Below are 17,198 nucleotides of genomic sequence, written 5' to 3'. Positions count from 1 at the left end.
TGAGTGAGAATGAGAGTGACATGATGGAAGGGTTGACATTTGTGAGATTTGGGGCAGTGGATTATTCTGGAAAGTATATTTGGAAAGGAAGAGGACAACTTCCGAGCTTCCGTGGAGATTTTCTTCTCTTGTCACTCGAGTATCATCTATGGACGGCTGTCTTGTTATCCGATTTGCGAATCCTCATATTGAAGTTTTGTGAAAAGATGAGAAGAGAAGAGTGGGCAATGAATACGTAGAGTACTGGAAAGACCCTCGAGAGACCATGGTCCCAAACTCGACTCCACATGAACGTAACCCACTCTACAATTTATATCCCAATTCGGAAAACTTTCCATTCAACCAGTCATCGCATGCTCTTTTGCTGACAATCAGATCATACCAATCCCCACCTCACCTGCCTTATTATCTCCTCCCAACACATCTGGCATGTCTATCTTCTAGAGCTTCCACCACCAATATCTTGCCCTAATCTGTAACCTGCAATCTTATCCCATTCAATCTTTTGTCTGGTAATGGGCAACTGTCTTCTTAATCCTTTGAATGCTCCTTCGCTCAAATTATTAAATCCTTTATTGATCTCTTCCTGGTATTTCTTTTCAGCGCCGGCAATTTCCCGTACAATGCTAGGGGCCGACGATAATGCTGTTGCCGAGATAGGTTTGGTAGTAAGAAGTCGAACATTTCCATCTTCGTAGTAGTGAACGTCGACCTTGATACTGCCAGTGAGAGAGGAGTTCAAGGTTTCATAGATATATAATGAGCGCCAGCGACCGTTCCTATCCGATGTTAAATACTGATACGTTTAGAAAGATGACGTATATAGAGACTTACCAGAAGTTGTTTGGGCTGTATTTATTGGCAACAACAAGTATTGCGATCTTGGAATCGTTTTCAATGGGAAAAGCGCCGTATGATGCATTTGGAAAATGCTCTGCTACATGCGGACCCAAGCTCTTAAGGATCGACTTACTGCCTTGTGTCAGAATATAAACTGTCAGACTGTGTACCGCTAGGGGTACTTACACAAGATCTGCTTGACTGCCCTCTAAGACATAACTTTGCACTGCACTCGCTTTCTTTATTCCATTATCAGTCTATGATTCGCACACGAAGGTGTCAATAGAATACATACCTGCGTAGTGTGATCGAAAACAAAACTAGATGAACTCTCGACATCATAGTATCTTCCATCCCCCAGAGAATTATAGGAACTGATTATAACCTTCATGAAACCGTCAGTCCTCCTTCACGGGGTGCTGATTTGATCTGCCATCAAGAAACTAACATTTTGACTGCTTCCGGGAAGTTTGACTGTAGCAAACTGTTCCTCGTTATATCTCTCGAATGCAGGACCGAGTTCCGAGACAAGATTTGGTGTGTCGATGGTCAAAGCCTTGATATCTGTAGATTTCCCATACTTAGTCTAATGATGGGCAATATGCGAAGAAGAATGGTAATTGTGAAAGTTCGTACCAGCGATGACATCTGCGAGCTTTCAAAGAATGTTAGTTGGTAAAGAGCTTGGGTTCGTACAAAGGATACATCATACCTCTCCTGGTGGAGCTCCTTCCACGAACGCTGAGATGGTTTCTATTTGCGAGGACATTGTGAATGATTCTGGAAAATGAAAACAACGACTGACGCCAAGTATCTCAAGTAAATATAAACCTGTATCAATAATCGTCCTTGCTGGCTCAAATGGATGCGCTGGGGTTTTGAAACATAAAGTTGAATCAATTGGGCAAGCACGCGAGGCTGAAGCTCAACCCCTCAAGCCCCTCAATTCGTGGCGGTGTGTTGGCTCGTGCAATAAGGGGACACCTGGGCAACTTCACATTTTCTTCTGATTCTGTCATGTCTATACCTCGCTTTGCCTTCGATCCAATTAAGTTGACAAGTGCATCTTCTAATGGCTAGGATGACAGAATCTCCATCATGGGGATGAATTATCGAGTTCATGTTGCCCTCTCCTGGGAGTATTCAATTCCTAATGATCACCAATGGAAATCTGCACCAACATACAAATTGATGACGTTACTATTCATCACGTTACTTAATATCTTTATCAAATCCGCGAAGGCCGCTGAGATGAGGCTTCGGTAGTCCAAAGCTTCAAAGTTCTTCTAAAATCATCCAACAACCTAGTTTTCGCTTCTAAATTCGTCAGCTTGTGCAAGCTGGGTATGTCTACGGAATAAAGTTTACTCCTAGTCACCCCCCCCCCCCCCCCCTCCGCGCTGAATTTAGATATGGCCACATTTCTCTTTTATCCCTCTTACGCTTGTTCCAATACCTATTGTCGCATAATCAAGTTGTAATATTCCAATTCCAAGACCATACTGTTGCAAATCATGATCATTTTTTCTCAGAGTAGCTTCGTGCTGGCGAGGAATTATTCTTCGATCAGTTTCGCTAAAAGTTAGAACTCTATCTCCTTGGATATTTCCTCTCCAAACTATTTATCACTAGGCGTAACGAAAGTGTACTTTGGAGGCTTGATAAATGCACAATACCGAATTTGTTTCAGTCCATCACAATCTGTGAAGAACTTGCTGCCCCGCTCAAATATGAATATTTGTGCTAAATGTTTTCAGATGCACATTCGCTGTTCTGGTTACTGGCAGCACCGATGCCACTTGCGTTTGAGACTGTAACAGAAGGAATGATAAACTCAAATCACAAGAGTAAGTCGAGCAGCAATAAAGCAGCGTACATGGTGCCGATTTGTGATTGTAGTTTGTTTACAGGTGCTTTCTTCGCGATAACTTCCACTCAAAGAATATACGTATGATCGTATAGAATGGAGATCTGACTTAGTTTTGAAAGCAGTCCATCGTGGTCGTCTACTCTAGCAAAGAGTATCGAGGGTGAGATGTCATTTCTTCCGAGTTTCAACCAAGTACGTGAAGAAAGATCATCAGATCACAAAGTTTCCATGGATCCGATCGATATCAATGAAAGTTTCGCAGTTCCGTTACCTGCCCCACGCGTAAAGTTCAAAAGTCTTTCGGATTGGAAAGGTACACACCCTTTCACGAATTCCGGTTCGAAATTGGGACAGATACACTGAGTTATTTTGGTGACCTGTAGTTCTCTCGAATATAGTGTCATCTTGGTGCAGATCAACTTTTCAACAAATTTGGCTTGTGTCAACTGTCAAGTAGCTCATCAAGACCCGCTTTTATTTAGCCAAACGAACGAAGTATGATGCGTTGTGATCCTGCTCAAGTCTTCATTGTATTCTGACCCTTCTGCTTTTCACTGAATTCCATTCTATAAATACATTCAATGACATAAATCCAAGGAAATCCATATTCACTTCAGCAGCATACTTGACAGCCGTATCCCACTACCATCTTATCGACTAGCACCTCAACGTCCCTATAAGACTCTTTCCTAGATCCAATTACTTGAAAAATCAACTACGTGAATCTTAGGGAACTGTCCACTGATTACAATTGATTACTATAATCATGGCGATAACTACGCCGACTCCTCAGGTAATCTGCACGAGCTGTGGTGATGTCTCCAGCAATGCTATGCAAGTCCCATGCAGTCACCACTATTGTCTCACTTGTCTCGAACAATTCTTCGAGTTGGCATTAGAAGATCAATCAGTTTTCCCTCCGAGCTGCTGCAGTAAAGCGATCCCTATTGCCAATGTCAGCTCCTTTCTCAAACCTGTCGTTGTAGAAACATTCGAGAAAAAGAAGTTCGAGTTCGAAACGCGGTACAAGGTCTATTGCTCGTCTAAGCGTTGTTCAACTTTCATTCCTCCATCCAATATCGTCAGGGATAGAGGTACATGTCCCAAGTGCAATGTGAAAACACATACGTTGTGTAGGTCCACCAGTAGATACACAGACTCACGGGACAACGTGACAGAAAAGCATAATTTCATACTCAAATTTATCAACTTCAAAATTCAATCAAAATTCCAAATTCCATTTAATATTATTTAAATTAAGATATATAATTTATAAATATAAGATTTATATAATATATAAAAATTGAATTTTAAAAATAAATATTGAATTTAAAAATCAAATAATATGTTTTCTTATCAAATTTTTTGATGAAATATTATATAATCAATTATATAAACTTGAATTTTTTTTTTTTTTTTGAAATAAAACTTTCATTATATAAAATTCTTATATTTGAAAATAATAATTCTTAATTTCAAAGTCAAATATCAATTTTTTGAATTTTAATTGAATTATCAAAACAACTCTTTTTGGTGTGAAATTGTGCTTTTCCTCTTAAGTGTCTCGTGAGTCTGTGCACCCACTGGTGGTCGAAGGCACATGCTAGGAAGTGTCTGCGGGATGATTCAATAGAAGAGGTCCTTGATCTTGCGAGAGAAAACTTTTGGCAAAGATGTTACAAGTGCTGGGCTGTGGTAGCTATAGTTGATGGCTGTAATTACATGACGTACGTCCGCATTTCTGGCTTTGTGCATTGCAACCAATCACTAATACTGTAAAAGTTAGGTGCTGCTGTGGAGCTCATTTTTGCTATTACTGTGGAAAGGGATTGAGATTATGGACCAGACGACATTCTTGTGATCCCGGAAAACGTCAGCACCTCGTTCGTCCTAAACCTAGGTCTATGTTATGGTCGGGTTTATTCACACGGATTTTCCGTTCAAGTAGATCTTGAACATGGGATATGGGATCTTAGTCGGGGGAGGGGGAGTGTATATATCTACGAATGTCGCGCATACGATGTTCCATTATGTATACAATACTGGATATTCGACTCAATGTATGGAGATATGGAACAGCTTCATTGGAAGGTCAATAATTTTTGATACTAGCTCTCCTATCTCATGATGGGGCTACTGACGGCATGAAGTTTAGTGCTTGGGAATGGGGTGGGCGCATAGACATACATGTATCAATTCCATCACTAAAAGGGATTATGAAGTCTGTGGAAATTGGATGGATGTACGTAATTAGTTGAGAGATTCGTTGACCGAAATCAAATTATGGTTGAGATCAATTCATATAATCTCGTGATAGGGCACTAAACATGTTGCAGATAGAATCACAGATCATCTGTTTTGTTACATGACGTTGAAATCGATCAATTTTGAGCTAGCAATGATTTTGGGTTTGCATCGCAGTCACCGCTGGAGAAACTCTCTGGAAGTAATTCTGACCACAGCACAATCCTGAATAGGTCAAGGGAATACAATTGTAACTTCTTCTCCCAATCAATACGAAATAACACATCCGCAATTATTATATACCAATCCACATATCCACTACGCCAAATTTCTGATCGATAACATTTTTTCGTTTCCCGAAAATAAAATTCCCATCGCAAAGCAAAGACGAACCTCACATCCACCCAGCCCAACAGACCGTGTGGCAGCGGATCCACCCTTAATAATACTTACTACCAAGCCTCTCCCTAATTTTCCATTCCGCCGCCTCCAACTTCTTGATCGATTCATCAAATTTCCCTAACAATATCTCCAGACGACCTCTCCCAAATGCACCCTTTCTCTTCGTCTCTGTCTTCCTCAAAGTTTGCAACGCATGCCAGAATACCTTATAAACTCCATCCGCTTGTCCCAAGAGACTAATCGCCTTCTTTGCTACCTCCTCCAGCTCATATACTGGCGCGACTCTGAATTTTTTAGGCCCCGGATCCTTCACCGGCCAACTATCCTTCACTTCTTTTACTACTCCCGGTAGTCCGCCGGTCTTGCCCCCCCGGTAGGAGGTAAATTTATATCTCAGCTCCGGTATTCTTCTGTTTCGCCAGACGTCAATGTAATTTTCCATTTCAATTGTACTATTCATCCAATTGCTTTCCGTAAAATGCACCTTTGATTCCCACGGATCGCGCAACAGAATTCTTTTAACCCATTGTTTCCCTAATCCAGCCAATGGCCGTCGATTTGCTCCCCCCAATCTCTCATATTCCGCCTGAAATATTGCACGCGAAGCTTGTAGTTCTTCCTTGACACTCGTTATCGCTTTATCCCTACTATTCTCGAATGACTTCCAATGATAATCGATCCCATCCAATTCAGACAGCAAGTTGCTCACCGCTCGCGTATGATGTCTTGAATTACGACTTGAATCTGCATATAAATCATGATATGCTCTTAAATCAGCGCCCGCATCTCGAAGCTCAACAGGGATACTTTCGAACAAATATGCATTCTCAATCGTTTCTGAGAATACGCCAGCGACACCAATCGTATTGGATAGGAGATCGAAATTACTTTGCGAAACTCCTATGTTTGAAGTTGTTATCAAGATGAAGAAACAGAAATACGCAATATACACATGACCGAAGTGATCACTATAGGATCGATACCATTGTTTGGCCTTGGTCCAGTACTCTAGAACCAAAGCCCCTGTCTCCGAAACCCAGAAATCTTCGAGCCAAGAATTTGAAGAACTTCGAGAGACTGGGAAGTCATGAGGCGTCCGCGTGATTCGCTCAGAGGTTTCCTTGTAGGGTGAGGTTGGGGCGGACACGCATTTCCTCAGTGAGGCAGCTTTGTTGGCTGCATGGGTCTTGGCGGAGGAGACTTTCCGGGACGAGGATTCAAAAAAATTGCGATCGAGGCCAGATGCTGTTTCTTTAGCTGCCATGCTGAATGATTTGCTCGGCAAGTGAGAAGTGTGCTCAAATGTCTGCGGATTCCTGAGATGTTGTGCTTCTTTGTGGGTATGTCGCTTGATCGGACAATTTTGCAAGTTCTAGTGTTATAGAACGAATTAATGATGCTAGATCAATTTATGCAACTTGATTGATGTTATCCAGATCATTTGAGAGCTGAAGCGGTTCGAGTATTGAATTTCAAGTAGGTAGAAGGTATGTCATTTGGTATAAATGCATTAAGATTGAGAATGCGCAAAGTAACTAGATTAAATGAAAGGAAATGACAAAGACAAAACAAAGAATTTCACTCTATCTTCTGCTTCCAGATCACATTTTCAAGCTCTTTCTTTTGAAGAATTTGAAGTACGAAGAACAAAGAAAACATTGTCAAATAGGTTACCTAAGTGGAATGGAATCATCAGAAGAGCGTGTGAGCTATGTTGATGAAGTAGCATATATGATGGCTACTGCTAGCTCGATTGGTAGTGTAGATGGGAATCAAATTTTGGAAAATGCCGATGAACGCAACGAGCCATGACATGAATAAATAGCTCGCATTTTGAATGTAGGCACCCTAACGTCGTGAAATTTTCAAATATTTCACTGTGATCTGGGAATTGAACTTGTTCAAGATTAAGTTTAGGTGTCGAGAATATATCACATATCAAACTCAAAGTACCTCTAAAAGTCGCCTAGAACAATGTTGAATTTTCCAACACAAATTTTGACACTTGAATGCTCAACGTTTCGCTTTGTACGCCTTATTTTCATTCGTTGTGTAAGGAGGGGAGTTTGTCAAAGATCTAATGCCCAGACACTCCATCGATGCCACTTAGCATCAAAGGCTTGTATCTCTTCTTGGAACAGAATCAGTGATGTTGTCAGACTAGTTGTTGTAGTACAAGCAGAATTTCGCGGTCATATATACATGTTGTGCTTTTTTGGTCCACAAAAGTACTCAGCTTAATCGTTTCCGTTATTGTGGGAGATGGAACATATGTAAGCTGCATAGCCGTAAAGAAAATGTAATTTCCTCTTCCTCTACAACAACTGTGTTAAATCCGTCGTTTTAGAACAGAGTCAACATGAACGTGAATGTTAGAATAATTTTACTAATCGCTCACGATAGCGAAGGTGACCGAGTTGCTCACTGTAAAATAAGCATCTACACGCCAGAAGAATCCATATTGATCAAATAGCCAAAGAAACCGTTCTAGATAATTTATGGTATCATGATAATCGAGAAATACATTTACCTGAATTGCCAACCACCGGAGAGCGCTCATCTCCAGTTCCTCCCTTCCCGACAAAATTACTAAAATTCTGATCTAATGTCCTCCATATCCGTCTCATCTCCATCTTCTTCAGATAGTTCATCCTTCTTCTCATTATGGACTTCGTCGTTCTCATCATGAGCCTCGTCTTCTCCAGGTTCAGTTGGCGACGTAAAATTTGAGGTACAAATTGGCTTTAAGACAAAATCGAGACCACTTATAACTCGCTTGAACCTCTTTTTGCTATTCTGCTTGGGATCTCCATCCTCAATCTGTTGATCGTCAACTGATGGAGTGACTTGGTTGCCATTTTTATCAAACAGATATGACGGAACCGTTGGTGATTCTGATCCCTGGAGGCCATCTAGTGGAAAATTATTAGGATTGAAGTTTATAAATTTATGCAGATTCAGAGCTAATCATCGTGTGTTGCATTGAAATTACGAAATGCATCTTACCTAATGAATTCGTAGGCCCGTCACCCATGTGCCAAGCATAGCGGATTATGTGCTTTTTCTCAACATGCCTCTTCCACTTGTTCCCATCTTCAAACTCTCGTGGTTTCCTAATTGCCGATTTTAATGCCAAGGAATTTACACTTTCTGTATGTTGTGCAGCAGCGGCGCACCCCTTCCATAAGCATCGAAACTTGCCATTCTCCCTCTTACCATGAACTTTAAAGAGGTGCATTTTCAACGTAGCCAAGTTGTGTAATTCAGCAGGACACTTGTCCCACTCACAGCCATAAACAAGGAAGTTTGGATTCAGGGGTTCAAGATCTACTTCAGGGGAAGGTTGCTTTGGTGGGCGACCTCGTTTCTTTGGTGGATTGTCATCTAATTGGGGATTTTGATTTTTGGGGGATTTGAGCTTTTGGTCTTTAACCATGAATGAGTCCGAATCGTTACTTCCGGCTAACGCCGATTGATCTTTAGGTGGTCTGCCTCGTCGTTTTGGTATATTCGACTTTTGAGATTTTTGATGTAAAGGATCGGAAAGATTCTTCGGTGGACGTCCCCGCCGAGGTGCGGTCGGAGACCTGATCACCACCTGGGCCAAATTTCCAGCAACAGCTTGTGACGGTAAATTCCCTACTAGCTGTTCAGAATTCATCCGAATGGAGTGGTCCATACTCGGCGGGCCTGGCGTAAACGGCTGATATTCTGATGCGCTCTGATTTTGAAGATACCCAGAATGTTGTGTCGCAGGGATTCTGTTATCATTGCTCATGTAATGTGGAACTTGAGTTTGATTGTATGAGTAACTTTGAAAATAGGGAGGCGGCCGTGGTGGTTGATTTTGATACGCTTGCACGTGTTGTCGGTTGTGCTCGAATTGCTGCTGCTGAAGGTTTCGCTGTTGAGGGTTTTGCACATGAATTTGTGGTTGGGTTTGATGATAATGGCGCTGCACCGAATCTTCTTCAGCCATCCAAAATTGATCAGGGGCCCGATTTAAGGAAGAATTATTCATCGGTAGCATTGTTGTTGATTTCCGAGAAATCCTGGTCGTATTTATATTGCTAGAAGTGGATGTCGAGTATATCTTGAAGTGTTGCTTGCACGACGAATGATTACGTAATCACATAACTACCTAAAAGAATGACGGTCAAAATGAGTTATTGTAATACGACATAACAATCCTGTCCTAGACCCTATCAGATTCAAAAATCTTGTACCCTTCCTTCTATTATTAGGGCAATGAAGCAGTTCTTTCTTCCTTGATTGGGCTTCGTTGCCCTTCAGTTCCCTTTCTCTAATTCCCTGATGCTTCTGATTTGGAAAGAGCAATCAAGATTCAAAGCTGCAAAAACTGGATTTCCAAGATATTTCTCACATAGAGCTTATATATAAAGCCTCGTCGTTCATTTTCTTAGTGGAATATGCACTTTGATTATTGGGGCGTGAGGATACACGCATAGTTTTAGAGCTCTTATATCTGGCAGTGGGGACTTCCAAGGTTGCAGAGGAATTGTGAAATGCACTTCGATCAAACGCCCCTTGAATCCAGAATCTGAAGACTTAGATTGATTATTCACAGATATAAATCAATAGGTATCTACGCAGTAGCTGGTTACTGTCATTCTTCTATTACAAAATCTAATTGAAAGAGCCAAAGTTTCGAAAGCATGTACCCTTGAATTTGAAGGTGAGTACCGCCTGAAGCAAATGATTTCTCAGCTTGTGACGGTCCTCCACTTTTCAATCCCTATTGAGGGAGTGCATACCTCTCCGGACTGACTTCTTAAAAGTGTCAGGATCGTCATCATCATTGTTAGCAACTTCTGGATCAATCTCAACAACCTTAACGCCCCAGCTCTGGTAGCTCTGGATTTTACCACCTGTCTAGGGGGCATTTAAATGTTCTTTCTGGACAATTTTTCGATGGCAGAGACTAGAAATTGTTAGTATAAGTTCATTGTTTGGTTTCGTGTGATAGTTTTGACCAAACTTACATGTAGTGAGTAGTGAGTATTCCGACGAACGCAAGCCAGTTTGACCATTCAATTGCCATCAACATCGATATTCTTTACCAAAATAAACAAATCTTATGAGCATCAAAACTTATGTACCATGTCTATCACAAGCCGGGCATGCTCTTGGCTTTCCTATCTTGATGGGAGTCTCCGCTGAGTTGGGTGAGTCTTCAGACAGAAGCTTTCCCTCAATGACCCTCTTCTACAAATTGGTAATTCGGGCATGCTTTACTAGTCAGTTAGTTTTGATCCCTATGTTCGATTAGAAGACTTACTCTTGGCTTTGATCCCTTGACAGGAACCTCCAATGGCCTCCCTAGCAGCACCAATGTACAAATCAACCGCAAGAAATGATTTGATCTCAATCATATGAAGAAGAAGAGAAAGTCGAGGAGAAAAGCGCTACCAAGAATTGAAGGAATTCTCTCGGACATCGCATGTGAATAGATAACCAACTGGAAATTGTCATTTTTTTCGATATCTGACAGAATCTCTTCAATTCTTGGTAAGGCTTTTCTCCTCGGCTTTCTCTTCTTCTTGGTATGGTTCAGATCAAGGCAGGTTACCGAGCTCGAATATCAACGACAGCGGCGGAACTTGGTTGAGATCAAGAGATGTCTGTATTGTTCCGGGTTAATGACCAACATCCTCCGAACATGCACGGCGCTTCGTAGTATTGCCCGTACCTCAGAGTCAGCTGCTACAAAAGTACCATGTCGGTAGGTAGACTGAGTAATGGGAAGATAAGCCGACATATAGTTTCCTGATTTCTCGCCCGCTTTGTTGTGGCTTTTACTTCGCCAAAGGGCTTGTTGACCCAAACACCGCGCGGGCCCAGGAACTGATGGTCGAGACTTGGTCCAGCGAGCTCCAATCAATAGATAGGCCAAGTTCTCGGCTCTTGGACTGGTCACTATTACTGTAGAGTAAGTCAGCTACCACGGACAATCAGTACGAGAGAAAGAACAAATACCTCAGAAGAGCTTGTTGATGGTACTGATGCACGATCTTCGACGGCCGCAGCCCTTTTTGGAGGTGGTGCGAAGGTGAGGGGACGACACCCCTACAGCCTTCAGCAACGCACCTGGCACCTTCTCAGGACAATTATGTTATCCTTTCGACTCGCTCAGCACTTCACGAGAAATCAAAGTCCTCTTGCAATCGAAGAAGGCTTTGGCTTTTGCTTGTGTGGATATTATGTTCTGCGTTGCAACACGTTAGTATCATTGTAATCTTAAATGCTTGTTGCATAAGGACTCGGTCTTTGATCAATGTTCTCTTGAAAGGGATTGTCCTTATCGACATGGGAAATCAAATATTCGACAACGCTAAGTTCTAATATTCCTCTGCAAGTTCGATGAAAATCGATGGACCAGAGAGAAAAAGACAACAATGACCAAGGATTTGGACAGTTTAAGAGGAAAGCTGTTCATAGAGTAGTTCTCTTTAACCCACATCATTGGTGTGCTGTTGTGAATGGTTGGTTGCATCTCGATATGCAGCTTGTAATACATTCAATCTATGAAGATTGCTGCGACATTCCTAGAGACTTTCGAAGAGATAGCATCAGATTATCAACTTACCAGAACAAATTAACACCTTGCAAGATACATGCAGTTGGTAGTATGCAACAAAAAAAGTTGAAGTTGGAAGAATAAATTTTGGTAGCAAGAAGCAACTGGAACTTTCGAGAGGTTATATTCGAGGAAAATACCAAGATTGTGTGAGAAAATTCCAAGAGGGCAGAAGAAAACTCGGCTATTCTGTCCAAGGAAATCTTCTTAACTGTTTATGGTCAATGAAACTCGGGCCGAACTGGCCCGGCTTTGTGCAATATTGATGTTAAACTGAAGGTTCAAGTTTGCCAGGCCCCTTGTCTCCACTTCATCAAACAGTGATCTCTTACTAGGTCAAACGAATGTAGAATAAATTATACTATTTTTGACATTCAATCCTGTGAGCCATCTGTGCATGTGTTTATAAAGGGCTTCCCTTTTATGAACCCTAATAAGTTGCTGATCTGTCTGTTTTATACACTTCAAGGGTGTCAAACTTCAAATATGGTGATTTTATAGTTCATCTTGATCTTCTTGACCAGGTAAATAATGATCCAGAATACTTCGTATTTCCAAGAGGCCTTCAAAGAATCCAGTGAAATCTTAATACTACTCCGAGCCATAGGTAATAGAGCTGGATGTTCATGGAACATCAAGAGATATGGATTTCTTTCATGTTAATGAATATAGTTCTGAACTTACCACTATTATTCAGAAAACGAAACACCCACTGTTGCTTTTTATCTCCCAGTTCTGCGCCTTCGACAAGCTCAGAAATCTCCCGAATTGCCCCACGATACTTATTGAAGGATGGATGTATCTTACAGTCTGCACTTGGAGAAAAGAGCCGCTTTGAACCGGTTCCGATGTCTCTTACTTCGACTTTCAAGAATTATACAAAAAGCTTCAGATCCTAAATTCGTGCTGTTCGAGAGGCCGGCCCTAACCAGTGAGGGAGCTTGAAAGACTCTGCGAATCGATGAGGAATACTTAACTTAGTGAAACTGCTGCATCTAGTCCTATGCAATTATAGTTCTGATATGTGGTCGGAATAAATTTCGTAGCATGCGAAGCTTCTGTGAACGTGGAATTATGAATCTGAACAAGTCGAACCTCAGAAGAACTCTGCATAGATTAATCCCTGAGGAAGATAAGGGCATTTGGGTTAATTCAAGAATCGCCGAACAAGACTCGCCGTCCTCGTTCAATCATCCTACTTCAAATATGACACTGCAAGCATCCATGGAGAGATATGCTAACAAAGGAGGAGAGTCTCAGTGGGATGATCTGAATTTCGAGATATACTACACAAGCCGGAGTGGCTTTGTGACTTCAACAAAGTCATTTAGACTATAGTAGCAAGAGACGATATGCACTGGTAATTTTTGGAAATCCCCCCCCAGGGTGGTGAGCTTATCATTTGAAAGTGGTGATTTGGTTGCAACGCAGCGAGATTTGACATATAGCCAGTCTTTTCCTTAGCATCATGGTATCGGCGAATGCCGAAGCTCTTGTACTTGATTGTATTTTCTCCTTTGATACAAAGAGCCCTCAGTACCCTTTTTGCGATTCTCATCAAGTGTGGGTTTCGATCCATCAACCAACAAGGATAATCAGTAGCTCTCAACCTCAGCCTTGGTCTATTACAACCATTTTACCGCCTACTACCGTTTATGATGCGTTGCGGAGTCTTGATAACATTCAAATCTCGTCATACTACACAATTTCTATGGGGAGATTAGGTCTCAAGAAACCTAACGAGCGAAATCTGTGAGACGAACAGAGAAAAATCGAAGTGGAATCACCATCACACAGAACTTTCTACCAAGCTGAACTCCAGGTAATTAGAAACGAACGAATCAGTATTTCATTAAATTCTGAAGGAAGTTCACAGAATCTCCAACGCCACCTCGTACGGCAAATCTTGCATCCTTGAGAGTAGGAGACACTGGAAACACTTAGTTTCATAGTTTGGGGTGATTTTCATTGCCTTAGTACTTGAGCTGTCAAAATGGCACATCTCAAAAGTGCTGATTAATGGGGGACCCATCACGGCGTCATAGAAAAGTACACCAAACTGTCGTTATAAGAAAACATGCCTGAGGTGGATGAAACTCTTCGACAATTTAGCCACTCATTGACGCCTTTTATCATGTAGAACCATTCTGTTTTTCTGTGCGCAGACACCTTGTAAAAAATTTCAGTCTTTGCGTGGCTCTTTCGTCTTTGAATAGTTGCTATATGTGATACTGCTCCAAAATGCTCCAAAGGAAGTATATCTGAACTCCAATTTCTCTCTGAGTTGCATCATAGAAATAGCAGATGGAGAGTTTGCCTTTCATCGGAAGCATCTGTTCGGATTCGCTTTCACCACTGGACTATACTTTGGATTCGGCGAATCGTCGCTGTGGATTAATCGCAATTAGATGTTCCTCTGGTTCTACAGGTAGGGAGTGAGTACATCTCACTCCGGCCCCTTGGCTGCATTGCGTTTCTCGAGCTGTCAGCATTTACTGTATTGCCTCGTTGATGAAATAGCATCCTATAATGTATACATGAGAGCTACTCGGATACTTGATTATTGGAACCAGAGTAACCTTATTTGTAAATGATAATATACAGTTTTCATTGCGAGAGATGCGAAACCCCCCAAGCCCCAAACCCCCACTTCTAAGCTAGTCCAACGGCGTCCTAGGCACAAATCGTGCATTCCTCCGCCTAACCACCAAGCATGGATTGGGCCGTCTTTCAACCGTCTAAGCCCCTAAAATAAACCTGAGAAATCAGACCACCTTCAAACAGCTCACTTAAAAACGTCGTATCACATCAAATAATCACCTACATACGAGTACTCAGAAAATGGATTGGGAGACTCCCCGGAGGAAGAATATAACAGCATGATTGTGGCGTCACAATATCTATCGCGACCGGCCTGATCACAGAAATTCCAAGACGAAAAAACCTGGTGGACGATGACATGGAATAATCAGAAATCTTTTACTCTTGATAATCCTGTTCCCGGAGACCGTAGATACCGTGTAGCTCTCGGATCAAAGGTAAAAATTTACTCGATAATTTAGGTTCGTAGGGCGAGAGACATTCATTTATTCGTAACAAAATTAATACCTAGGTAGCTTTGTAACCCCGCATCCTGATTGATGTGATACGCGTAGCTGGAAGCTAGAGAATACGTGGTGGACTGTCAAAACACCTTTCCCCGCATTCATGCGGGGACGACCTCAAACCTTGTTCTGACCGAGAACGGAAAGCTTCCATAGCATATTCCAAAATCACGGTATTGGTAGCTCCCATACGACACGTTTGGCAGGGATTTCTATGATAAATGACATAGTGGCTCATCCACAAAGCGAATTGAGTAGCAAAACCACGCCATTTCTGAACCTCCCGAGCAAATTCTGGTATATATCCCCTCTCTGGCGGGAGGAGGGGCAATGCACAATGCGTCCATTCTGTGGATACCGATAGCTTTTTAGCCCCTCGCCGGTGTTTTTCCACACGTCCGCCGCCGTGAATCCCAGCCTCTAGGGTATCGCCAAATCCAACAAGAACAGGTGCCTCGATGATCTGCCCAATTAGCAGGTGAATTCTACCTAGGTATACTGATTAGTCCTTTCCATGAATCCGAGCTACAAACTCAATTTTAGAATGATCCAATAGCATAAAGTGAAAGAACAAAGAAACGCAAGCTTCTAAGTGCGCGACTGTAGATCAGAACTAGACATCCGAGACATTACACCTCAGTAGGAGTGGGGTTATCTTCGTTGGAGGGGCTAGAGCTTGGATAACTAGGTACCATCATATGATTGTTTGGATTACTATATATTCACTGATTCCCAAGCCTCTAAGAGGTATTCTCTATTTAGTATTCAATTATTGTCATACCATCATATATCAATCAACAATTACACCCACATATCTTATTCAGAACAATCTCAACAAACTCCCAGTAAAACATCTACATCATCCCAAATATCAAAAATGGAGAATCTCCCAAAGGAACAATGGGCGCAAGTAGTCGAAGAAACTGGCAAACGTATGTTTATTCCTTCCCTTATCATCAGTTCTCATCCCCCTTATCCGCATTCCTCATTTCCGACCTCACAATTAACCTACAACTATAGCCGTCGTCTACAAGAAAATCCCCGTCCAAAAGCCCGGTCCTGACGAAGTCCTCGTAAACATAAAGTTTTCCGGTGTATGTCACACTGATTTACATGCTGTAAATGGTGACTGGCCATTAGACACAAAGCTTCCACTCGTGGGAGGACACGAGGGAGCTGGTATTGTTGTTGCCGTTGGTAGTCTTGTTGAGGATGTGAAGGTTGGTGATCATGCTGGTGTTAAGGTAAGTTGTGTCCATCCTTCTGTTCTCATGGAAAATGTGGGAAATTAGAAGGCAAGTATTAATTCAAGTATAGTGGTTGAATGGAAGTTGCCTCGCCTGTGATTTCTGTCAACAATCTGACGAACCACTCTGCGCCAAAGCCCTCCTCTCAGGATACACAGTCGATGGGACGTTTCAAGAATATTGCATCGCAAAAGCCGCACACGTTGCACGTATTCCAAAGGAATGCGATCTCGAAGCCATTGCTCCCGTTCTTTGCGCTGGTATAACCGTTTACAAGGGCCTGAAAGAATCTGGAGTTCGCCCAGGTCAAACTGTAGCTATTGTTGGTGCTGGAGGCGGTTTAGGATCGCTTGCATGCCAGTATGCTAAAGCTATGGGATTAGACATTATTGCAATTGACGGAGGTGCCGAGAAGAAGAAAATGACACAAGAGTTGGGAGCGCAGCATTATGTTGACTTTATGTCAAGCAGCAATCTGGTCAATGACGTCAAGGCTTGCACACGCGATGGATTGGGACCTCATGCTGTTATTTTGGTTGCGGTCAATGAAAAGCCATTCCAGCAAGCTGCGGAGTATGTTCGACCCCGCGGTACTGTCGTTGCTATCGGTCTCCCAGCTGGTGCTTATCTTCGTGCGCCTGTTTTCGAGTCAGTTGTCAAGATGATTACCATCAAGGGATCGTACGTTGGCAACCGACAAGATTCTGCTGAGGCTATTGAGTTTTTCAGACGTGGTCTTATTAAGGCTCCGTATAAGACATGCGGTTTGAGCGAGTTGCAGAAAGTCTATGACTTGATGAACGAGGGCAAGATTGCTGGAAGATATGTGGTTGATACCAGCAAATGATTGAGTTGATTGTCATGGGAAATGGAACGGAATGGTCAACGGCGTG

The 17,198-nt window shown here is 42.2% G+C and overlaps 4 protein-coding genes across 4 annotated transcripts; 1 reads left to right on the top strand and 3 right to left on the bottom strand.

Annotated features, from left to right (window-relative positions):
- Positions 1-433: 433 nt before the first annotated feature.
- On the bottom strand, positions 434-1,609 carry EAE97_009938 (uncharacterized protein; the record flags this gene model as incomplete). Its single annotated transcript, XM_038880453.1, has 7 exons — positions 434-779; positions 835-972; positions 1,027-1,079; positions 1,136-1,225; positions 1,289-1,404; positions 1,477-1,495; positions 1,553-1,609. 7 exons carry the CDS (start codon positions 1,607-1,609, stop codon positions 434-436), a joined length of 819 nt encoding a protein of 272 aa, XP_038728820.1.
- Positions 1,610-5,393: 3,784 nt separating this feature from the next.
- On the bottom strand, positions 5,394-6,620 carry EAE97_009937 (uncharacterized protein; the record flags this gene model as incomplete). The annotated part of the gene is made up of 1 exon (XM_038880452.1): positions 5,394-6,620. The coding sequence occupies one exon, from the start codon at positions 6,618-6,620 to the stop codon at positions 5,394-5,396; it is 1,227 nt and encodes a 408-aa protein (XP_038728819.1).
- A 1,325-nt stretch (positions 6,621-7,945) lies between these two features.
- On the bottom strand, positions 7,946-9,386 carry EAE97_009936 (uncharacterized protein; the record flags this gene model as incomplete). Its single annotated transcript, XM_038880451.1, has 2 exons — positions 7,946-8,268; positions 8,363-9,386. 2 exons carry the CDS (start codon positions 9,384-9,386, stop codon positions 7,946-7,948), a joined length of 1,347 nt encoding a protein of 448 aa, XP_038728818.1.
- Positions 9,387-15,935: 6,549 nt separating this feature from the next.
- On the top strand, positions 15,936-17,152 carry EAE97_009935 (uncharacterized protein; the record flags this gene model as incomplete). The annotated part of the gene is made up of 3 exons (XM_038880450.1): positions 15,936-15,990; positions 16,079-16,302; positions 16,376-17,152. 3 exons carry the CDS (start codon positions 15,936-15,938, stop codon positions 17,150-17,152), a joined length of 1,056 nt encoding a protein of 351 aa, XP_038728817.1.
- Positions 17,153-17,198: the final 46 nt, after the last annotated feature.

The sequence above is a fragment of the Botrytis byssoidea genome (assembly GCF_014898295.1).
Source record: "Botrytis byssoidea strain MUCL 94 chromosome Unknown BBYS_024, whole genome shotgun sequence".
NCBI classification, from domain to species: Eukaryota; Fungi; Ascomycota; class Leotiomycetes; order Helotiales; family Sclerotiniaceae; genus Botrytis; species Botrytis byssoidea.
The sequence above is the reverse complement of the archived record's forward strand: the minus strand, read 5'-3'. Positions and strand labels throughout refer to the sequence as shown.